This window comes from Colossoma macropomum, unplaced genomic scaffold (genome assembly GCF_904425465.1).
Source record: "Colossoma macropomum unplaced genomic scaffold, Colossoma_macropomum, whole genome shotgun sequence".
In the NCBI taxonomy this organism is placed as follows: domain Eukaryota; kingdom Metazoa; phylum Chordata; class Actinopteri; order Characiformes; family Serrasalmidae; genus Colossoma; species Colossoma macropomum.
This window is the reverse complement of record NW_023494910.1, coordinates 436,291-461,849: the sequence shown is the minus strand read 5'-3', so window position 1 is coordinate 461,849 and position 25,559 is coordinate 436,291. Positions and strand designations below refer to the sequence as shown.

The window sequence follows — 25,559 nt, the reverse complement described above, 5'->3', positions numbered from 1 at the left end:
TAAACAAACCCTGGTTCAGATCCCTGCTGGTGGGAACACATTCCATAAAGAAACAGTGGAATTCATCAACAGAGCTTGGTTTCTTCTTCTTCTAGAAGCGCGTTGGCGCTGTACTGTCAGCATAATCTGCCTGGTTTAATGTCTGACTCTTTACAGACTCTCATTTGCTCTCATATTGTTCTTGCAGCATAAACTGCTGTAATATAAAATAATAGCAAAAATCTGTGTTTGATTTTGGCTCAATCAAATTGACTAACGAATTATGAAGAAGCAGTTATCAAGTAAGGTTTATAATTAGTGTTGGATTGTGATGACACTAATCCAAAAGCCTGGTGTGAAGAGTGTGACTTGACTCTTTTAACTAATGCACTAAAACTTTAAAAGTGAAAGAGAAATGTGACCGACTGCAGCTACAAATGCAAAAATATTAAAATGTTTCCATAATATCACTTCTTCGTCGTATATTTCTATTAGTTTTTTTTTTCTCATCTTTTTTAACATCACTGAAAACATTTTAATATGCTGTGTTTTTATTAGAACTGCAAACTGCAAATGTGGGTTTCTGTGATTGAACCAAAATGGAGGATGAGATCTTTTTCAGGCCCTTTCTCGGGTTTTAAGATTCAGTACGTAAAAAAGAAAAGGAACATTGTTCTAAAAATAGTCTATTTGAGTTTCCTGTGTCCCGCTATGCTTTCTAATGATAAAGAGGTGGATCATGGGGAGGAAAAGGCTGAGAAACCCTGATACAGACGACAATCACTTCTGGAAGAATCTGCACACTTGCACTGTGTGGGAAACAGAAGAACACTGAGTTGCCATTACTCACCAGTGGACTTTCACAAGTGCTGTGATTGGTCCAGTACAACATCACTTCACCCTCTTCATCTTGTAAAACACTTTCCAGCACTTCCTCCTGTGGTGGTGAACTAATCCAGTCCAAACCGGTTTACAGTGAAAGTGAAACCTTCAGCAGCTTCTGTTCAGTGAAGAGAAGATCATAAACAGAGAGAGAAAAGCTCAGAGGTAATTACTGAAGATCAACACACAGAATTTACTTTCTGACTTGATGATTAAAGACATTTCAGACACAGAGAGAGCGGAACATCACTGTGGAACTCAGACAGAACTATATTTCAGAGAACTACTTTCAGATGAAGTTAACATGTAGACTTCACTACTTCTGTGTGTGTGCTTACAGGATTAGGTCTAATCTGAAGGAGGAGCCATGACCTCCAAAATGAGCTTCTCTGAGAAGCAGCACTCACAGAAAGCTGAGAGGTGAGAGAATCATGGGATTTGGGGTAAAGACTGTATGTTCTCATCTACACCAACATGCAGGAACGTTTGTAGATCATGTCTGATATTGGTTGTGTTCTAGACTTGTTCAGGGTCAGAGATCTGACTCACCTGAACCCAGCTGTGTGTCCATGAAGAGTGACCGCTCAATGGACAAAGGATTCAACTTCAGAGAGGATAACAGTTCATCTGAGATCAGGTAAGAATGATGTAAAACTGAAGAATGAGATGAAAAAATGTTCTTTTTGTCCCACAGAAGACAAAACAAACAAGGAATACACAGTATGTTTATTGAGCTGTTCAGGTTGTTCACAATACACGACTGATAATCTTATGATTTCTAACAGAGTCCAGAAGAACTCAGATATTACCAGAAGAAAAATGGAGAACATATTCAAGGTGTGTGTGTGTGTGTGTGTGTGTGTGTGCGTGTGTGTGTGTGATTGTGTGTGTGTGTGTGTGTGTGTTGTTTATTAGATAGTGATGCTGTGAAGATGTTGAAGAAGTCTCCGCTGACACCGCCTTGCTTGTATAAGATGTTTATTGCAAAGTAAAACAGTATCATATCAAGCACTATAAAGTACCTGAGAGGGGATCCATGCCAATTCTGAAGTGTCTCCTCCAGAGCAGTATGACCTACTGCTTATATAGGGTGGTTGTTATGGAAAAAGGAGACGGAACATATAGTCCTTCTTAGAATAGTCTCATTCATCTGGAACTAAAGTGGAACGAGACCTTTGGACGAGGGGCCCCCTAACTTAAACATTCCAATCCTGCAACGTCAGATTACACCTGGAGCTTGGATACTACATATTTCCCCTCTTCTATACAGTTACTCTTTTAAATATACTTCAGTGTCAAAACACTTTCTATCCAAAGGGATAAAGCCAGGTGATTTTATGCTGACAGTCCAGAAAAGTGGAGTTTCACTGAAAATAATAAATAAAATGAGGACTTTTATTTTGAATAACATCTTTTGGTAAAATGACATAGTAGTCCATATTAATATCATGTAAAAAATGTATAGTTTATGAATGTTGATTTAAGCATTCATGAACATGTTATTTAGTGTTTATGTAAGGTGATATGAATGTGTTATGTAGACACGCTTCAAAGAAAGTGTTACCGAATAAATTACATAAGATAAAATTTTATTCTTCTATCATCCTGATTACTCAATAAAAACAGCAAAAACAACATCAACAACAACAACAATAATAATAATGATAATAATAATATTGTAGACTGCCTCACACTGGTAACAGGATCCTGTTTCTGTCTCCTTAATCAGGAGCTGGAGCACAAAGTCATCTCTCTGGTGAAGAATCAGCTGAAGAGGTTTGTGAAGCTGCTGAGTCTGGATTACCCAGCATGCTCTGAGAGAGAGGTGGAGGATGAGGAGGATCATAGCAGTGTCAGAGAGGGGGCGCTGAAGATCACACTGACCGTCCTGAGGAACATGAACCAGACTGACCTCGCTAACACACTACAGAGCAGTAAGACATCAGGGTCATGTGATTATTCATCATATTAATATCAAGAGTTTAAATGATCAGGATAATGTAATATTAATAATATTCATCACAGAACTATTAGGTTTTCTTATTGATCAGCTTTGTGTGATGTCACTATAATGTATAGTGTGTTTGTATCAATGCTGAAACTAAATGTTAATATTCTAATTGTGTTGTTTTTGTTATTGTTTCCTTTTTTTATCAGAAGTGGCTCCTTCTTATCATCTAAAGCTGAAATCAACACTGAAGGAAAAATTCCAGAAAATTAATGAAGGAATATCAAATTCTGGAACCTCAACCCTTCTGAATGAGATCTACACAGAGCTCTACGTCACAGAGGGAGGGAGTGGAGAGGTCAATCAGGAACATGAGGTCAGACAGATTGAAACAGCGTCCAGAAGACCAGCAACACAAGAGAAACCCATCAAATGTAACGACCTCTTTCAAGATAAGTCCATCAGAGCTGTGCTGACTAAAGGAGTTGCTGGAATTGGAAAAACAGTGTCTGTGCAGAAGTTCATTCTGGACTGGGCTGAAGGAAAAGCAAATCAGGACGTCCTCTTCATATTTCCACTTCCGTTTAGAGAGCTGAACTTGATGAAGGAGAAAAAACTCAGTCTGGTGGAACTTCTTCATATTTTTTTCTCAGACACAAAAGAACTAAAACCAACAGACTATCATCACAAAGTCATGTTCATCTTTGATGGTCTGGATGAGTGTCGACTTCCTCTAGATTTCCAGAACAATGAGAGCTTATTTGATGTAGCACAGTCAGCCTCAGTGGATGTGCTGCTGATAAACCTCATCAAGGGGAATCTGCTTCCCTCTGCTCTCCTCTGGATAACTACTCGACCAGCAGCAGCCAATCAGATCCCTCCTGAGTGTGTTGACCAGGTAACAGAGGTACGAGGGTTCAGTGACTCTCAGAAAGAGGAGTACTTCAGAAAGAGAATCAGTGACCAGAGCCTGGCCAATAAAATCATCTCTCACATGAAGTCCTCAAGAAGCCTCTACATCATGTGCCACATCCCAGTCTTCTGTTGGATTGCAGCCACTGTTCTAGAGAGAGTGTTGGGTGGAGCAGAGAGTGGAGAGATCCCCAAGACTCTGACTCAAATGTTCACCCACTTCCTGATCTTTCAGATCAAACACAAGGACCAAAAGTACCATGGGAAATGTGACACTGATCCTCAGGAGACTAGAGAGAGTATTCTGGCACTGGGAAAACTGGCTTTCCAACAGCTGGAGAAAGGCAATCTGATCTTCTATGAGGAAGACCTGAGAGAGTGTGGCATTGATGTCAGAGAAGTGTCAGTGTACTCGGGAGTTTGTACCCAGATCTTCAGAGAGGAGTTTGGGCTGCACCTGGGGAAGGTGTTCAGCTTTGTGCACCTGAGCTTTCAGGAGTTTCTGGCTGCTTTATATGCATTTATTTCCTTCATTTCCTACAACAGAAATGTTCTGACTACAGGATTTTTTGGTTTCTTCAAAAATTCAACAATGTCAGGCTTCCTCAAGTCTGCAGTGGACAAGGCCTTACAGAGTGAGAATGGACACCTGGACCTTTTCCTCCGCTTCCTTCTGGGCCTCTCACTGGAGTCCAATCAGACTCTCTTACGAGGCCTAATGACCCAGACAGGAAGGAGCTCTCACAGCACAGAGGAAACAGTCCAGTACATCAAGGAGAAGATCTGGGAGAATCCCTCTCCAGAGAAAACAATCAGCCTGTTCCACTGTCTGAATGAACTGAATGATCATTCTCTGGTGCAGGAAGTCCAAGCATACTTGAACAGAGGAGGTTCCAGTCGTCTCAGTGGAGCTAAACTCTCTCCTGCTCAGTGGTCAGCTGTGGTGTTTGTGTTGCTGAATTCAGAAGAGGAACTGGATGAGTTTGACTTGAGGAAATATGATCCATCAGAGGAATGTCTTCTGAGGCTGCTGCCAGTGATCAAAGCATCCAGAAAAGCTGTGTGAGTATTTTCATTCATAAATATTAAACTGTACTGTATTTAATGTAAATCAGGATTTGTGCAGTGTACTTTTAGATATTGGTATTTTCCCCCTCATTACATGACATCTTTCTGTTATTGTGATTTAATAAATGTACAAGCTATTACTTTCTGCATTTAAATAATAAAATGCTCATAATCTAACCACCAATATTAAAAAGATAAATTTAATTGAATATGAATAGTTTGTTATTTCATGTACATTCTCAGTGAAACTTCTCTTATCAGATTTTTTTTTATATGCCAATCTAGAGCCACATTATGAACAGTGAGTAACATTTGCGCATTTGAAAATATCGCAAATTTTTCTGGTAGCTGTATCCGTCCCTGTGTGTTTAAAATCACTACTGTTTTCATTCTGTTTCATCCAGTTTCACTGAGTTGTTTTCAGACTGTTCTAAATTTCATTATTACTGCTTTTCTCCACGTTTGCACTAGCATTGATAGACCAGTGCCCCAGTGCTTTTCCACTCCTGCCTATGAATCTCTGTCTATCATGTTTTAATGATAGTTAATCATTACCTGTCTATGTTTCCTTCATTTTCCCTGTTGTGTTTTGTTTGTTTCCTGCTGATTGGTCATCATTTCAGTCTCTTCTTTATTTATAACTCTTTCAAACTTAACATCTTATCAGTGATATATTCAAATACATTGATGGCGTCTCCTTCAGCTCTTTAATATCTGACGCCTGCGTATTCAGGATGTGTCAGTGCACTGAATCCACACTGACTCACTGATTTAAACTGGAGTTTTCTTTTTCATCAAAAGTCATGGCAGCATGTTAGCATATAGTAAATGAAAGAAGAGAGAATAAAAGCCGGATTTAAACTTTATACCAGCTCCACAGGACAAACAGAAAGCTGTAAAATCTCAAATATAAATATAAATCCTACATATAAAGTTATGTAGTTTCTTTCCAATTGTGGAGTTGTGTTTTGAGACACAAGAAAGAGGGGATTCAAGCTTTTAACTTACTCAAATGTAAATAAAAATAAAACATACAAAATAAAATTAACATAAATTAAAAAATGATGATTATACTTGATTCTTTCATAAATGATAATATTTCATGCCCTAAGATACAGAGTGTACTCAATCTAATACTGCAACAGTAGATGTCAGTAGTGTTTATGTCCATGTTGGTAATTAAAATGGATCAGCAAGTGGAACTGAAGTTTTCTGTGTGTTACTGTGTTTCCATGAATGTGTAAATGAATCTCAATGCTGCCTTTATTAGTGGATGAACTGAGGTTTGTTTTGAGTGAGTGTGTTCACACATCAAGAGTTAAAATTTCCTCACTGTGGAAACACTTATTTATGAGGTAATATTATGAGAGGAATTAGGAAAAGCCCCTTTAACTTTGCTTCAATTTGAAATTGCACTTTTTTTTTTGTTTTCTTTGGATTTTTACCAGTTTTCTCCCCAATTTAGTCATCTCCAATTCCACCTACTAGTTAGCACTCCTCAATCACACAATACTACCGATGCTAGGAGGGCGAAGGCTAGCTCAGGCTTCCTCCGAGACCTGTGAAGTGCCGCTAATGCAACATCACGCAAAGTTCTGTTACATCAGCTAACAGACACCTACGCTAACTAGCGCCACGCAAAGTGATGGGGGAGAACTTTACTAAGTTGGAATGGGTGCTATAATGGGTGCTATAATGCTATAATAGTGACTCAATAAACTGCACCAGAAAATCCAATTAAACAGGACAAATTATATCTCTTCATAAAGGAACATGCAGTTAGTGCTCACAATGTTTATGATATGCTCATAACAGTGTACTGTCACATTTTTATCATGATACCAATAAAATGTTTTCATACTACTCATATCTAATAGTTTGGAAATGATACCTATTGGTTTATTAACAATTATATAATTGTTGCAAAGCATTAATAATTGTATTATTGGTATTAAAAAAGAAGAACATTAATTTAGTCACATAAGAATAATCAGTCTTTGATACTTATAAATTATATAACTTGAAATTGTAAACATTTATTTCTTTTTGCGTAAAAGTAATAATGATTGAGTCAATTATTTATTTCCTGTTTTACATGACTTTTACTTCATGATTCACAACTGCTGCCTTAATGTTTAGCGAGTCCATATGAAATAGATAATGTATAATGTTTAAACATTATTCAAAATTATTTATTTTGATTAATGTTTTATAATGATCATAAAGTTCTGCTTTTTAATGTAGTTTGTTATGACCTAGTCTAGGGTTGAGCCATAACAGAATGAGTAAATGTTGGATATATAATGACTACAGCTAATGGTACGTTAAATGAGACAAAGAAGGTGAACTAAGATATATATACAGTAACAGCAGCCCTACAGGGTCAAACCAATCTCAGAGTCAGAATCACAATCAAAGGTTGAAACAAAGAACAATAACAGAACGATACAGCCAAAAGCACAGTAACGAAGCTAGTGAGCACAAAGCTGCCAGAAGATGCTGAGAGTGGCGTTTACGTCCCCAGAACATCAGTGGAGCAAACAAATCATGACATTCTGAGTGGAGGAGCAAGACATGGACTAGCATTTACTATGGATCATAACAAGTTATAAATAATTTATAGTACATATGACATTAAAATATATGTATAAACAGTAATTACAGTGTTTAGTCACTACACAGGAAGATAATAGTTAATAAATAAATCATAATATTCATTAATGATGTAAAACTTATATGATTATTAACTTTTGATTATGTTGCTAATGATTAAATGGCTACTTATAGGGGCCTGTTATTGTAAAGTGTCACCAAAATGCATCTTGTCCTCTGTTTCCTGACTAAGGAATCAAAATCAGAGCTGGACCAGGTATTTTTAATGGATTAGTTATCAATTATATTAAAGCAATAGATTTGGAAAAAAAAGCTAAATCATGTTTTTTTTTACTTGTGTTCAATGTAGTTTATCATCCAAAATATGTTGGTTTAGTTCATTTGACTACATATATACATGATGTTTGTTTTTCAAAAATACCACACATTGAGTACATCATAAAGTTATTGATGTGATGTGTGCAAGGTGTGAACAAAGCAGCTAATCTCATCAGCAACATGATGAATAAAATTAATTTTTAATGACTTGTAAAGACTTTTTTTAGCATCAGAAGAAATCATGTTACCAACATCCAGCGTATTATCAACATCCAGTGTATCCAGTATTTCTAAATGTAAAGATGAACTAACTTATGGAGAGTAACATCACTCCATTCCTATTCTCCTGATTTAAACTGTACCATGTGCTGTATTTACTCTGTCTTTACAGACTAGCTGGCTGTAATCTCAAGAAAGCATCTTGTGAAAAACTATCATCAGCTCTACAATCAGTAAACTCCTCCCTGAAAGAGCTGGACTTCAGTTACAATGACCTGCAGGATTCAGGAGTGGAGCTGCTGTCTGCTGGACTGAAGAGTTCACACTGTAAACTGGAGACTCTCAGGTGAGTTTCTCTAAATTGAGTTTTAATCACAAATTTCATACATTCATTATCTTTTGGGGAAATGGGCCGTTTTGAATAATAAATATGCCTTTCACTTGAATCCTGTAAATTTGGAGATTATATTATTTGGGTGGGTAGTCTTACTGATATCAGTGAGAATTGAGTAACACGTTACAGATCATTAATCAGTGGGCAAGTATATGGTAGCTATATGTTAACAAGTTGTACTAACCTACATGCTAATTTTCTATTTTATAACTTTTAGTAAAAGTTTTTTTTACTAAAAAAAATTTCATTTAGTCATTAACTTAGTCATTTTATTTTTTTTAACAGTTATTATTTGTACTTGAAATGGAAATATTGATGGATCAATGGAAACAAACTAATTATCTATAAATAAATGTACATTTTTCAGTTATAAAAAAATATGTAACTAGTCAGCAAGTTTCAGATGCGTGCGGATAAAACTGAGAAGAGTGGTTTTATTAACACAAAGCAGAGTTGTAATCCAAGTACAGGTGTAGGTCAAAACCAGGAAATGATAGATGATCACAAATGTGATCATATCACAGGGCAAACAAATACCAAAGGGCAAAACGAAAGACAAGGTAAAAATATCAGGCAAAAAGGTTCAAAATCACAAATCCAAGATCCAGCACTGTTACAGGAGGGTCAGGAAGAAAGCAGAGTCGAAAAAACAAGATCAGGGTCAACAAACAGAGTATAGCAATCAGAATAAATGCTAAGTAAGTTCTATAAAGAAGCAATACCTTGCAAATAACCCTTTCTAAAGCCCGTCTCGATTCGTTGGTGGGTGTCTTCCCACACCTGTTCGCTTCTGGTCATCCACTCATCCACTGCTGGGACGTCTGTCTGGACTCTGGTCCATGGGGCTAGAGGAGGTTGAAAACCTAGAATACACTGGAATGGGGTCATTCCAATGACAGAGCTGGTAAGGGAGTTTTGGGCCATTTCAGATGGCCAGTCAGATGGGTTCTCATGACAGAACAGAAATTTTCCAAGTTCTTGGTTTACCCTTTCACACTGTCCATTGGACTGAGGGTGATAACCTGAAGTCAAGCTAATGGAAACTCCTAAATGTTCAAAGAAGGCTGCCCAAACCTGGGAGGTGAATTATGGTCCTCAGTCCGACACTATATCTTCCGGTATTCCAAATACTCGAAAGACATGTTGGAATAATGCTTGCGCTGTCAGAAATGCACTGGGAACGGAAGCGAACGGCACAAAGCGCACCCCCCCTGGAGAATCTGTCAACTATGGTAAGAATGGTGGTAAAGTCTTGTGATACTGGCAGGTCTGTTACAAAGTCTACAGCAATGTGGGATCAGGGTCTGTTTGGTATGGGCAAAGGCATTAATTTCCTTGCGAGTAAAGTCTTTGGCGTTTTGCACTGAGAACATACGGAACATGAGGCAACAAAAGAATGAATGTCCTTCATCATGGATTCCCATCAATATCGCTGTGCTAAAAGCTTGTGGGTTCTGGTTTCGCCTAGATGTCCTAAAGTTATCGCAGAGTCAGCCCAAGTGATAAGCTGAGTACGGAAGGGCTGAGGGACATAAAGTTTCTGTGGGGGACATTGGCTTGGATATCATGCAGTGCCCTCTCGATTGCTTCGTCCACCTCCCGACTTATGGAGGATATGTTTATTTCAGGGGACAGAATTCATTCAGGAAACTTGGACTGAGTAGAGGCATTTTCTCCCTGATAAACCCTTGAAAACGCATCTGCCTTAGTGTTTCAGGATCCTGGTCTATAAGTGATATTAAAACGAAAGCGGGAGAAGAACAATGACCATCGGGCTTAACGAGAATTCAGTCTCTTAGCAGTACAAAGTTCTTATGGTCCGTTAAAACGGTGAAAGGGAATTTGGCTCCTTCTAGCCAATGTCTCCATTTCTACAAGGCTAGTTTTACGGCTAACAATTCACGTTCTCCTATTCCATAATTTCTCTTGGCTGGGGACAGCTTGTGTGAGTAGAATGCAATGGTGTACAGTTTTTGGGGAGTTCCTGTTCTCTGGGATAGCACAGCCCCCACTCCAGTTTCAGATGCGTCGACTTCGACTACAAAGGGCTTTGTAGGATCAGGATGTTGTAAGATGGGGGCCGTAGTAAAGGCTTCTTTGAGTTTCTGAAAAGCCGTTTCTGCCTGCGTAGACCATGAGATTTTCTTGGGGGATCCTTTCAACAAGGATGTTAGGGGAGCTGCGATACTACTAAAATTCCTGATGAACCGGCGATAGAAATTAGCAAAGCCTAGAAATCTCTGCAACTCTTTAACTGACGTGGGTTGGGGCCACTGAACTGCTGCATCTACCCTGTGGTCATCCATAGTTACACCTTGGGAACTTATGATTTACCCTAAAAATGATACAGCCTGTAAGTGAAACTCACACTTTTCTCCTTTTAAAAACAGATTGTTGTCAAGTAGGTGTTTGAGTACGGACCTCACATGTTGAACATGGACCTCTAGATTGGGTGAATACACCAAGATATCATCGAGAGATGCAATCACATACTGTCCAAGCATTTCTCTAAGGATGTCATTAACGCACGCCTTAAACACCGAGGGGGCGATAGAGAGTCCGAAGGGCATCACCTGATACTCGTACCCCCCCCGGTGATCACGAAGGCCGTTTTCCATTCATCGCCTTGCTTGATTCTAATAAGGTTGTACGCACTGCATAAGTCTAATTTGGTGAAGTATTTGGCACCTTGTAGTTGTTCTAGAGCTACTGGGACTAAAGGGAGAGGATAAGGATACGGTTTGGATATTTGATAGAGGGCCCTGTCCTGAAAGACCGCCATCTTTCTTTTTTATTAAGAAAAAACTGGAAGCGATCAGGGATGTGGATGGTCATATGAAACCTTGCTGCAGGGCCTCTTGGATGTATACATCGAGGGTCTCTTGCTCTTCTTGCATTAATGGATAGACAGAATATTTGGGAAATACCGGGTCTTCTATAAGTTCTATGGAGCAATCATAGTCTCTATGTGGGGGTAGTTCGGTGGCTTTTTGTTTATTAAACACCTCTTTCAGGTCGAGGTACTCAGGAAGTATGACAAAGGAAGCGTCAGCATTAGGACTCTCAATAGAAGTGGACAAAATGGAAACAGGGGTTGCTAGACATGACTGAAAACATAAATCAGACCATTTAGTGATGGTATGCTCGGCCCAGGAGATGGTGGGGTTGTGTTTCTCCAGCCAAGGTAAACCTAATATCAATTCAAATTCTGACTGTTCCAATACTAAGAAAGAAATGGTTTCCTTATGAAGGGCACTAGTCTGCAATTCAATGGGTTTAGTGGTTCTGGAAATGGTGCCCACTCCTACTGGTCCTCCATCTAGGGCAGCCACTTTCAACACTGTCGGGAGCTTCTGTATGGGGGTCTGTAGCTGTTCCACCAAGCTGGCATGAATGAAGTTCCCTTCGGCTCCGGAATCAATCAGGGCTGAAAGCACAAGAGAGAAAGGATGACAGTATAGAGTGACAGGCAACAATACTGATTTCGAAACCAACCCCTTTGTGGGACTACTCACCACATTCCAGGGGTCGGCGCCTTGCTTTGTTGCGGTCGATTTCTGCATTCATGCACTTGATGTCCCGCTTTTCCACAGTACAGGCACAGCTGATTGGTTAAGCGGCACAGTCTTTCTTCCTGAGACAAATGTGACGAATCACATTGCATAGGTTCTGGCAGATCGGGAGTATCTTGACTTTAACTCGAGGGAGTGTCCTTCTGATGGATCTGTCGCTCTTGGTTTTGGTTCGATGATGCAAGAGATGGTTGAGTTTAATGGCTAACGTAATCAACTGATCCAGCGATAAATCATCTTTACAGGGTAATTCAGTCAATATCTTTGCATTTAGTCCTTGCCTGAACATCACCAACAGAGCGGCCTTGTTCCATTCGCTACTCGCAGCTAGAGTTCTAAACTCCAGAGCATAATCCACAACTGAGTGATTGCCTTGATGTATCTTAGACAAAATTTCCCCGCTGATTTTACCGTCTTAAATTCCTTCAAAAACTGTTCATATGAGAGACGGTTTATGTGACCCCAGCTAGCAGTAGCCCATTCTAAAGCTTTATTGGCTAGCCATGACACTATGAATGAGACTTTAGCTTGGTCTGTACTCGCAGGCGAGTTGTCAAAGTAAACAGAACATTGCAACAAAAATCCCCTAAATTTATCAGGGTCCCCAGAAAACTTACCAGGTTTACTAACCGAAAAAACAGCCGTAGCATTGTCCTCAGTAGCAGCTTGAAGACCAGTGGCAGTTGTGGGTTCCGTGAAGAATTTGCCCGGTCAGTCCCTTCACATTAGCCACCAGTTGGGCTAACCACTAACGAGTGGTTCCAGAGAATGTGTCACTCTAGCCAGAACATGCCGGTGTCGACCTAATAGCTACCCTTGTTCAGATAGTGCCTTCTGTAGGGCTTCCAAATCCGCCGTCTGCATGTCAGGTGAGGTATTCCGTAACCAGTCAGCAAGGTTCAGACGCGTGCGGATAAAACTGAGAAGAGTGGCTTTATTAATGTGATCATATCACAGGGCAAACAAATACCAAAGGGCAAAACGAAAGACAAGGTCGAAATATCAGGCAAAAAGATTCAAAATCACAAATCCAAGATCCAGCACTGGTACAAAAGGGTCAGGCAAAAAGCAGAGTCGAAAAAACAAGATCGTGGTCAACAAACAGAGTATAGAAATCAGAATAAATGCTCAGTAAGTTCTGTAAAGAAGCAATACCTCACAAATAACGCTTTCAAAAGCCCGGGCTTAAATACTACACTAAATTGGTCATTTGACATAATCACGCAGATGAAACTTTTCAATATTCTGGTGACCGAGAGAGCTGATAGGTGCGAGGCTGATTGTCACTGATCACATGATCCCCGCTTGACTCCTGGGTAATGGAGTCCATGAGGGACTCAGATTCTACAGGGAAGTCCGCTGTTACGTGATTTCCCAAGGCGTCTTGGGAAATGTATTCCATAACACTAGAAGAGTCCATACCAGGTGTGACACAAAATAATTAATTAGTAACTTTTTTAGTAAAGTCAGTAAATCTTTTTACATTTAAAAAGATATAGTATCCAGCTCTTACAACACAGTATTTGTTTAATCAAGATAATGTACCAATTCTTTTAAATCTTTATATGTTTTATAATACTAGGGTTATTATTCCATAATAATAAGATATTCTGCTTAATTGCAGTGGGATGTACAGACATAGTTGGGACACTGTATAATGTGTAAATAAATGTAAATAAAAACAGAATGCAATGATTTACAAATCTCATAGACCCATATTTTATTCACAATAGAAACTGGAAGTGAGACATTTTACCATTCAATAAAAAAACATTAACTCATTTAGAGCTTGATGGCAGCAAAACATCTCCCAAAAGTTGGGACAGGGGCAACAAAAGGCTGGAAAAGTAAGTGGTACTAATAAGAAACAGCTGGAGGAGCAATTTACAACTAACTCACATGACTGAGTATAAAAAGAGCATTTTAGAGAGGAAAAGTCTCAAAGATGCTAAGATGGGCAGAGGTTCACACTTTACAATACTGGTCCACAAATAAGCATGTATTAATACTTAACTAATGCTTTTATCACAGTAAATTAATCCATGAACTAATACTTAATACATCAGAAAATAATGAAGTATATATGTCAATAAAGAACTGAATCAAATATGAATAACAATTAGTAAAGGCAGTCATTAATTATTAACATAGTTCTAACTCACTCTGTTAATTAATACCATGACTTAATATATTAATTAGGACCCTTTCTACAATGCGCAATGTCTGATGGAGATGATGTAGGTTAACCACATTATAGGCTAATAACCAAAACATTAATCTGCAGGAAACTCAATGGCATCACTGTGTGAACACTTTATAATTAATGAATTATCAGAAATTTCATTACAGTTACATGACAAGGGGTGGACTCAGTTTCATGCCCTCGCAATGTAATGCTGATTTACTTAATCAGTAATGATGTGCCAGGAAAAAAAGACAGCATGTAACGATACATTTGATAATGATAGATGATACAATTCATTGCTTAACATGTCTGTACATCATTAGTCATTACATTTATATATCATGTAACTTGTCTAAATTCATCATTAATACATTATGATGTGCCCCACCAAGTAGAGTCATGATGTAAATATGTATTTACAAATCATTAGTTAATACATCCATATAGCGTTCATTTACAGCAAGAGTTTATTGATCAGTGAAATGATTGAAAAGCACTACACAGAATTATCAGTGAAGACCATTTATTGAAACACCCAATTTTAAACGTTTTGCAGCAAAACTGAGCGTCATATCAGAAAAAACCATATCGGTTGACTAACATTATGCATTTCATGTCAAATCAGCGCTGCTGAAACTCCGAAACAGAGAGGTTTGAAAAACTAAACCGGCTCTGGTTTCTTTACCCTTTCTGTCCCACTCGGGTATGCGCAACACAGGAGGATCCACAATCATGCCAGACAAACACTGACTAAAATTAGTCCGAATTTTTCGAGGTGAAACGTGTATACAGAGTGTCTTAATACTGTCTATCCTTCAGTATTATTCTGATTTTCCCAGCGCGGTTCACGTCACTAAGGCTACACAGCCCACAGGGTATTTATGTTCAGGCATAATTACAGTCGCACACAGAGGGGCTCTCACTCGACGCATGCGCTCTGCAGCACCGCGTTTCTGCTGGATATGAGTAGCATTTGTGCTGATTTGTAAAGCTTTCCGACCTTATTTACAGTTGATTAATGAGATTTTAGCCTTTGGGAAAATTTTAGTTCAGTATGAGAAGCAACAACTGAAAAAGGCATAACAAAAGAACAAAACTAAGTAAGTTTGGATAGTATTGAATTAGCACAGACACTAGTCTTTCTGGTTGCATGCTGTCCACGTTTAATTAATGATATATTAATGTATTACCCACCACATGTTAATATATATTTACAGCATGACTTTACTTGGTGGGGCACATCATCATTATCTAATGTTGAATGTAGAATAAATACACTATATATATATGTTAACTAACGATATTAACTAATAGAATGTAATTAAGTATTACACAACACATACAAAATTATACATTCTTTAATATTCTGAGCATGTTTAGTACATTTTTGACATTGTTTATATACCTAGAATATGGATAATGTTTAAAAACGTTAGGCCATAAATTTGCTAATTTATCATTACATACCCACTTTTTTCCTGTTGCATCATTATTGATTAAATAAATAAACAGCACATTGTGTGATCTTTATAAACTGAACTCAGCCCCAAAACAATTTTTAAAATGTAATATTGCATTTTGGTAAACATGTTTAACCTGCTGGATGCAAGCCACTGATTTTCCTGCAGATTACTTATTAGCCTATTGTGTTATTATAGTTTTTGTTAACCTACATCATCTCCAAACAAACATTATGCGTTATAGAACGGGTTTTAAATAATATATCAAGTCATGGTATTAATTAATAGAACGAGTTAGAAATATGTTAATACTTAATAATTACCTTTATTAATGACTATTTATATCTGACAAACTTCTTTATTAATGTATACACTTCATTATTTCCTGATGTATTAAGTATTAGTCCAAGCATTAATTCACTGTGATGAAAGCATTAGTTAAGCATTAATAAATGCTTATTTGTGGACCAGTATTGTAAAGTGTTACCGGTTCACCAATCTGAGAAAAACTGCGTCTAAAAATTGTGGAACAATTTCAGAAAAATGTTCCTCAATGTAAAATTGCGAAGACTGCATGTCCCACCATCTACAGTACATAATATCATCAAAAGATTCTGAGAATCTGCAGAAATCCCTCTAGGCAAGGAAACAGGCTGACAGTCAATATTGGATGCTCATGATCTTTGGGCCTTCAGGCGGCACTGCACTGAAAACAGGCATGATTAAGTCATGTCAAGAGTCAAGCCAAGAGGCTTATATTGTCATTCCATCTATGTACAAGTACACAGTGGAGTGAAATTATGTTCCTCCAGGAACAACACGGTGCAACAAGGAACAAAAAGTAAAAAGTGCGAACGTGCAGACATAAGTGTGCAAACAAAAAATTAAACTAGAAACAATATAATAATTACAATAAATTAAACAGACATTAGACACAGTAAACAGACAGGACAGTGCAGCACTGACACAGCACACATATACTGTACTGGAATTCACTGCATGGGCTCAGGAACACTTCCAGAAACCATTGTCTGTGAACACAATTCGCTGTACAGAACACAATTCTGCAAATGCATGTTAAAGCTGTATCATGCAAAGAAGAAACCATATATAAACAGGATCCAGAAATGCTACCAACTTCTCTGGGCTGAGTTCATTTAAGATGGACTAAGGAAAGTGTCAAAGTGTCCTGTGGTCCAATTAATTTAAAATTTTAAATTATTTTTGGAATTAATAGACACTGCATCTTCCAGGCTAAAGACATCCCAGGTTGTTGTTAGCACACAGTTTAAAAGCCAGCATCCATGGTGGTATGAGGGAGCATAAGTGCACATGGCATGGGTGTCTTGAAGGCACCATTAATGCTGAATGAAATATACAGGTTTTGGCAACATATGGTGCCATCCAGACAGCGTCTTTTTCAGGCAAGGCCTTTTTTGCATATTTTTTGCATATTGCAAGACAATACTAAACCACATACTGAATCCATTACAACAGCACAACTGCCTGCAGTCCAGACCTTTCACCAATAGAACATTTGGTGCATCATTAAATGAAAAATCTGGCAAAGAAGACCCAAAGAAGACCCAGGACATTAGAGCAGCTAGAATCCTACATCAGGCAAGAATGGGACAACATTCCTCTCCCAAAACTCCAGCAACTGGTCTCCTCACTTCCCAGATGTTTACAAACTGTAGTTAAAAGAAGAGGGGATGCTACACAACGGTAGACATGGCCCTATCGTAAATTTTTTGAGATGTGTTGCTGCCATCAAGTTCTAAATGAGTTAATGTTTTTCATCAAATGGTAAAATATCTCACTTTCAACATCTGATATATGAAGTATGAAGTATGTTCTTCGTTCTATTGTGAATAAAATATTGGTCTATGATATTTGCAAATCATTGCATTGTTTTTATTTAGATTTATTTACATTTTACACAGCATCCCAACTTTTTTGGAATTGTGGTCATAGTTTCTGAATTAATAAAAGATTATTTAGTCACTATGAAAATAGTCATTCATACTCATAACTGATTTACTACAAATTATATTACAGTAGTCAGAACATTAAGCATTGACTTGCTTGCAAAAAAATGTGAATGGTCTTTGCCCTGTTTCAATTTTCTGTTGCACACCCTTCTCATTAATGCTAGCTTGTCATTATTAAATAGTTAATTTATACTCTTTGAGCATTAAAAAAATAATTGGACCGCTATTATAAAGTACCACTTCAAAATGAAAAAAATATAAAAATGTATAGTCCATATTGCATTAAAAAATATATTCATGAAAATAAGTGAAAGTGCTTTAGTTATTACTCACTAGGTAAAAAGTGAATAATTAAATTGTGCAATTTATTAATGTAAAGAAAAAAGAAATATAATTCTTAATATTAATAAATCTTCATGCAATAATTAGATTACTATTTATATGGGTCTGCTAATTCAAAGTGTTATGAGGCAGTCATGGGCTGGAGTTTAGGGAACCAGCCCGGTGACTGGAAAGTTGACGGCTCGATCCCCTTAGCTGACAGTATGTGAGTGAACCCTCAACTGTTCCCCGGGTGCTGTGGATAGGGCTGCCCACCGCAGAGTGTGTGTGTTCACTGCACGGATGGGTTAAAGGCAGAGGTGAAATTTCCCTGTTGTGGATAGTTTTGTAAGGAACACCAATGAGAAGGGAGCTGCACTAGTCTAGTCTGGAGAGCAGGGGGTGAAGACAAGCAATTTTGTGGAGACAGAAAAAAGTTAAATCTTTTTGTTTTTTACATTTATAGTGATAAAGTGTCCAGATCTCATATCATATTACCTGCTTCATCAGGATATCAGCCCAGTATTACATCACAGGTTCCGTTTTTGTAACTTGTCAATAAAATACTGTGACACTGCTCTAAATGTGCAGAAAAAAAAACATATTTTAGGTTAGCACAACTTGTTAGCATTATTTTATCACTAAAGATTCTTACCACTGCAATTACTAATTTATTATTTATTAACATCTTAATACAATGTAATTATTGTAATGCTTAAAATAATGTAATAAATTACATATACACACAACTTACAATGGTATTACCATATAATTACACACTTATTAACAATCTACTACAGTCATGGTAATTCTGGATATTAAGATGGGAATAATCCCATAATCCCCTCACACAGAATCAGTTCATATCATTTTACTCAGCCAAACCACAGACATAGTATTTTACTTTTATGTCTCTATTAATAAGAAGATTTGCAATGATTTCAAGATATACTTTTTTAAACTTTACAAAAATCTTGTTTATTTTGAGTTTAATTTTAATTGTTATTTGCTAACTGTAGTGTTCTTTGCTATTCTATAAATTGTTTTACTTAATTGGTGTTTTTGTCATTTCCTGCATTTCATCTTTATCTATAACTTCACTCTGTAATGCTTTCAGGAGGAAAATGTTTTCTTAGTTCTTAGTTCTAAATTTCCTCCTATCATCTCTCCTGGAGATCAGAATTTTACTGGTTGTGTTGGGTTGGTGATGTAGTTCCTGTGATTTAGTTCCTGTTTTTTGAGATTGCTTTGTGGGAGTTTTGCTGTTTTCTCTGCTGCATTTTTGGTAATCTCTAGCTGTTTTACACTTTTGTTTTGAGTTGTTGCATATCACTCAAATTGTATTATAACCTTTGGCTTTCAGATGCTATTTTTTCTCTCATTGGGTCCACAAGACACAGTCATCATCAGTAGTGACAGCAGCATTACTAATTTTGTTTGTGAAAAATATAAATTAGTTTGTTGAGTGACAGAAAGCCAAAGCTAATACTACAGTTTCCCTACTCGATCACCACTCCTCTCACATTAACATGTCCAACAGGTTTACCCCACTAAGTGAGACCCTCTGAGACACCTGTTAAAAAGCTTTCTTGAAATGTCACCTAGGTTCCCTTCAATTGAGACTGTTTGTTCCCTGAATCAAACAAAATTCCTCAAACCTTTTAAAGTTTGTTCTATTGATCTATTATTAGATTTGTTAAAAAATTACAATGACAGCACCTTTAATCTAAAACTAGGACTGAATAATAATAAATCACTTAAATCTAAAACAATTTTTTTAAATTAAATAATTACTGATCATGGTTTTGATGCTGTACACCTCACAGAAATGTGAATTATCTAAAGAGTTTTTACTGGTTTCTTCTTTCCTTTTCCTGATAATCAATGTTGTATATTACCTGTAAAATCTTATCCTCAGTTCATGTTGCTCTTTTTGTATTATTGTTTTCTTACCTGGGGTGAACATGAGGAGGATGGGTTTTCCTTTTGAATGTTGATTCCTCTCAAGGTTTCTTTGTTTTGCTCTTAGGGTGTTTATTCTTGCTCCAGTCACCTTCAGTGATGCTCACTGGGTTTTGGACTCCTGTTAAACCTCTTTGTAGTAGTTCCTATTGTAAAAAACACTTTGTAAATTTTGACCTCAGTTGACTTCAAATGTGAAGAAAAATGTGAAATGTAAAATCTGAAGCTGTCAGTTTATCAAGTTGTCATTTTATCCTATTCATTATCAGAGTGTTGATGTATATTTTACCAAATTTGGAGCTTGCTGTGTTTGTTCTGTACTGCAGCTGGTTTATAGCTGTCTGTAAATACCATCTGTCCCTCTTTTTTCTTCCTTTCTGCAGATTGTCTTTTTGTATGGTTACAGTTAAAGGCTGTTCTTCTCTGGCTTCAGCTCTGAAATCAAACGCCTCCTACCTGAGAGAACTGGATTTGACCTATAATCACCCAGGAGAGTCTGGAGTGAAGCTGCTCTCTGATCTACTGGAGGATCCACACTGCACACTGGAGAAACTACAGTAAGTTACTGACTTACTGTCTCTACACAAAGACTGACTCTTCTATTGTGTGTGTTTGTGTGTGTGTGTACATATATATAATGTGTAATATATATGTTATACTCATCACTGACTGTAATATTTTACTATAGATGTGTTTTAGTTGTTCACCCTAAACATGACTATAACTACCACTAGCATACTGAGCTCCAGTGCTCAGTAGTTTTGGAAAAGAACACCCATAATGATGTTAGCTGCAGTAGCTGCTCAATGTATTCTAGAAGCCAAATTAGATATAATAGTGATCAAATTAAGGTGGACATTAGTTAAAATTGTTTTTCCTGCTTTTAACACACAATCAGCAAGAGAAAGTAATGTGAATGGAGTCAGTTAATCAAATCAGTTCATAGAACAGACAGCAGTTTATGAATGAATGGAGGGATGGGAAATGAATAAATTCATGTATTTTTAAACATATTTAATGTATATTTAGATACAACAATAATAATAATAATAATAATAATAATAATAATAACTACAACAGTGCATTTCCTGAAGAAAAAATAGTGATTGTGCAGCTGAAGCTTGTTTCTAGGCTAAGGTGTTACTAGTCAGCTGCTGTGGTATGAGGGGTGTGTACTGAGTGGTTGTTAGAGAGTTGTCACATGGTTGGCTGTTGTTGTAAAAAATGAATGGGAGTCTATGGGAGGAACAAGGGATGAAAAATCGACACACAGAGGAGTGCAGGTCAGTACAGCTGTGGATTAGAGCTTGGAGACCTGCCCTGAGTGAGGACATGCATTCTGGTGGCCGTCAGTCAAAGGAAGCTGTAGGGCTTAAGGTATATAAACTGAATGAACGTAAAAGGGAGGAACGAGGGATGAGAAAAAAATAACAAACAGAGTCAGAACAACGTTGAATTTGTGCTCAGGGGCGGCCCTGAGATAGTGTATGTGAACGGTGTCTTTCAGTCGAGCAGAAGGACAGTAGCTGGACATGCAGTTGTTTACCCCATTAATTCCTATGGAAAAAAATTTATAATGAAAAAAATAATTTAATGAAGATTGTAAGAAAGCCGTATAAGCAAAAAGCTGTATAAACACATGATTCCCGATCAGACGGAATATTGCAAAGTTAGACTGGTCTTGATATTTTGTAAACTGTATAACGAGTCAGACAACAAACATGTGTTAGAGAAATAAGAAAAAAGTTATTAGTTATTATTAAGTTATATAAGTTATGTTATTATATCACTACTACTACTAGTACTACTACTAATAATACATTTTATAAATAATAATAAAAATAATACCTTTTATAAATAATTTTGAATGTATTAATCAAATGAATAAATGCTAATATTTGTCTGAAAAGTAAAATGCTACATTTCTTTTAACATACTTTTTAAAAACATTTTTTGTTAAATGTCATTAACTTAAATGTCATTAACGGTAACCTTTTAAAATTATATTTCATTACAGCATATTTAATTTCAAGTGGTAAATGTAAATAACTGTGTTCTCCAGCCTGTAGATCTGTTGATGGTGTTGAACATTCTCTACATCTGTAAGATCACAGCGATACTACAGTTTTACAGTTTGATCATTTCAGGGTAAAAAACCTCCAGCCTGACAGACACATTTGAAATACTGAGTTTACCTTCTTACAGAACGACTGAACTGAGCTGAATATTAACTGGCTTCACTGTCAAAAGTGGAACACAGCAGAAGTTGATCTGAACTGTTTTTCAGCTTTGAATTATAAATATTGATTTTGATCATTTGAAGTTTCATTTACTTTGAAATGATTTGTTCATTTTATTTGTTTGAGTATTTTATTATTTGTTTGAGTATTTTTTATATTTAACTTATTTAAACTAATTTCATGAAAATCATTTCTGACAAACTTTTAATATATTCTTCTTTCACTGAATATGAACTTTCTGTCATGTATTCAAATTATTTTCATAAAATGTAGGTTTTGCGTAGATTTTCTATCAAATCTGTGAGTTATTAATAATGTTTACAGCGTTTTTAATCCAATATTTTATCAAAATGGACTAATTTCATTACCTTGAAACTTTCACTTGAATAAAAGCAGCTATGATTGATATAAAATAAAATGGATCAATATGACTATGATTCAGAAAAAGATGTATTTAATTATACTCAAACAATAAAAATAAACAATAAAACAGTAAAGAGTGAAAACATTACAGATTAATCTTTATAAAACTCCAGAAAGTCTCCATCCTTTATAAGGAGTAACATGTTCTGTTTCCTGTAGTTATGAATATACTGTGTTCAGATCTTCTTACAGTGAGTTCAGTATATTAACAGTAGAGGAAGGTGAGTGAAAGTGCAGCGAAACTCCAGAGAAACTCGATTTAATGTTACTTTTATATCTGTTGTTTAAGATGTTTAACATATTTAGATTATATCCATTATAATGATTTTATTGTGTTATTATTGTGCCAAAAGTTTCAAATACAGTAATGAAATATTAAATATCAAAATGGCAAAAGTTACAAAAACAAAAAAAGTAAAAAAAAAAAGTGTTTAAAAAAGTGTTACTAATTATTTTCACTCATTTTCATGTACCTGTATTTTGTGTTTTGCTAATTTTGCTTTTGTTTTTTCTGTTTTGTTGATGTACTTTTGTTTCTGAAATCCCTCTTTTGAATCTGAATTTGTTGTTTTATTCATGAATTTTGGCACATTTTACAAGGGATGGGTTTTTAGAAAAGGGCGTTCACCTGCACAGTTTACTAGACAAATCATTTGGAGTGACAGGTCTTCTAACGCGTAGCCACACCCACTATATGTCTCCGGTACCGCTCCAACATGGCGTTGTATTGAGTGGAATGTTGAACTGGAGTATTACTTTAAAATGATTAATGAAACACATATTTAGGGTTTTGTTTTGTTTTGTGTAAAAAGATATTATTGTTATTCTTTTATGTTGTTGCATGAAGCTGTACTAACATTCAGGTTAGCAGTTTTACTAATAAGACTAGCAGTGTCATCTATAGATAACTAGCCTATCACTGTGATCCGGGGTTACTGGGCTACCAGTGTGATCTAGAGCTAAATCACTTTGCGGTGTGATCGAGGGCTAATTAGGCAAGCAGTGTGATAGAGAGTTAAATAGCCAAATAAAATTATATATAGAGAACTAAGCTGAAGTATGATGCAGCACTAATGAGCACAACAAGTGATCAAGTGCTAACTGGGCTACTAACGCTAGTTAGTATAAATATAAATATCTAACGTTAGTTCACTGGATTAACGTGAAGACGGTGATTTGGAGCTCCAGCATTCTGTAAACTGGTAATGGAGCTAAAGCTCTTAAATATCTAATGTCATTTTGCTGTATTAATGTGAAGACGGTGATTTGGAGCAGCAGTGTTCTGTAAACTGGTAACGGAGCAAAAGCTCTTAAATATCTAATGTTAGTTCACTGTATTAATGTGAAGACGGTGATTTGGAGCTGCAGTGTTCTGTAAACTGGTAACGGAGCAAAAGCTCTTAAATATCTAACGTTAGTTCACTGCATTAATGTGAAGACGGTGATTTGGAGCAGCAGTGTTCTGTAAACTGGTAATGGAGCCAAAGCTCTTAAATATCTAACGTTAGTTCACTGTAATAATGTGAAGATGGTGATTTGGAGCTGCAGTGTTCTGTAAACTGGTAATGGAGCCAAAGCTCTTAAATATCTAACGTTAGTTCACTGTATTAATGTGAAGGCTGTGATTTGGAGCTGCAGTATTCTGTAAACTGGTAATGGAGCTAAAGCTCTTAAATATCTAACGACCACGACTTTGGCTGTGTTTACATGCAAAGATTTTTGCCAATCTGAATGAATCCATTTCGATTACATATTAAGACTGAGGTGTTTATCTCACTCTATTCAACAACCTGATGGAAAATCTTCGTTTACATGCTCACTACAAGTAATCCATTCCAAAATGATGCTCATGCATGGAGAACGACTTAGAGTAAACGTTACCATGACAGCAAACATCACGTGAGGTCCAGTCTGAGTGAGATGAGTTTCTAGTTGGTGCGCTGGAGTTTTAAATTGCTTTAAAATGATGTCAGACTCAGGAAAACATCCCTCACATGTCCTTATTAAAGAAGGCCGAGAGGACGACGTCGTGCTCTGAGACACATAAGCTGGACGTCCGTCCCACCTTTTAAAGATCAAAGCTTCGTCTCCTCTGCAGACCAGTTTCTGCTAGACTATTCCGATTGAGCCGTTTACATGGACGTATTCTATTCCGATTGAGCTAATAGTTTATTCCGATTGAGCTAATAGATAATTAACGGATTATCAGGCAGCATGTAAACATGGCTATTCACTTTATTCCTTTTTGTAGTGATTAAACATGACTGTTTATCAGCATCTCACAGCAGCAGCAGCTCAGAACTGCAGCTTTCAGTACAGACAGTCTGTATTACCAGCTTTAATAATAATAATAATAATAATAATAATAATAATAATAATAATTGGTCTAATGACTGGACTGTAAGGTCTGAAGGGTTTTTATGCTGTAATGATCTGTTTTAGTCTTTAGTTTAGTTTAGTTTTGATTTGATATGAAGGTTAATGAATGTATAAATGTGTGTGTTTGTTCTTCAGGGTGGATCATGGAGGGAAGATCAGGATCAAACCAGGACCACAGAAATGTAACACACACACACACAGACACACACACACAGACACACATCTCTCACACACACACACACACACACACACACAAACACACACACACACACACACACACACACACACACACACACACACATTCTTGTAATTGCCCCAAAGTGAGGACCGGGTAAAAGCCCAGGGAGCCCAGGGAGACTGAGGACCATGGTTTCTGCTGCATCTAGAGACAAGCTGTTTGAGTGTTTAGCCACTAGATGTCGCCCATATGCGGGGTGTCACTTGAAATTGAATGAACAGTAGAATTAAGTAAAAAGTTTTATACCGCTAAACTGAGGAGCCCCTCAGCCGCTAAACCGAGGAGCCGCTCGGCCGCTAAACCGAGGAGCCACTCGGCTGCTAAACTGAGGACCTGCCCAGCCACTGGGCAGAAACAACAACATCTGAATGGAATATCACTCTTAAACGCCCAACGCTTCCAACTACTGCAGATACATTATTCACATCAAACTGTGTTCGTCAAATAACTTTAAT

General features: G+C 37.0%; 1 protein-coding gene across 1 annotated transcript in view; it reads left to right on the top strand.

Annotated features, from left to right (window-relative positions):
* The first annotated feature begins 815 nt into the window (after window positions 1-815).
* Window positions 816-25,559, top strand: part of LOC118800554 (NACHT, LRR and PYD domains-containing protein 12-like) — a 97,214-nt gene continuing 72,470 nt past the window's right edge. The window contains exons 1-2 of the mRNA XM_036560820.1: window positions 816-1,026; window positions 1,202-1,281. Coding sequence (XP_036416713.1) covers window positions 1,229-1,281 — 53 coding nt within the window. The 5' untranslated portion in view covers window positions 816-1,026; window positions 1,202-1,228. The remainder of the gene's footprint in view (window positions 1,027-1,201; window positions 1,282-25,559) is intronic.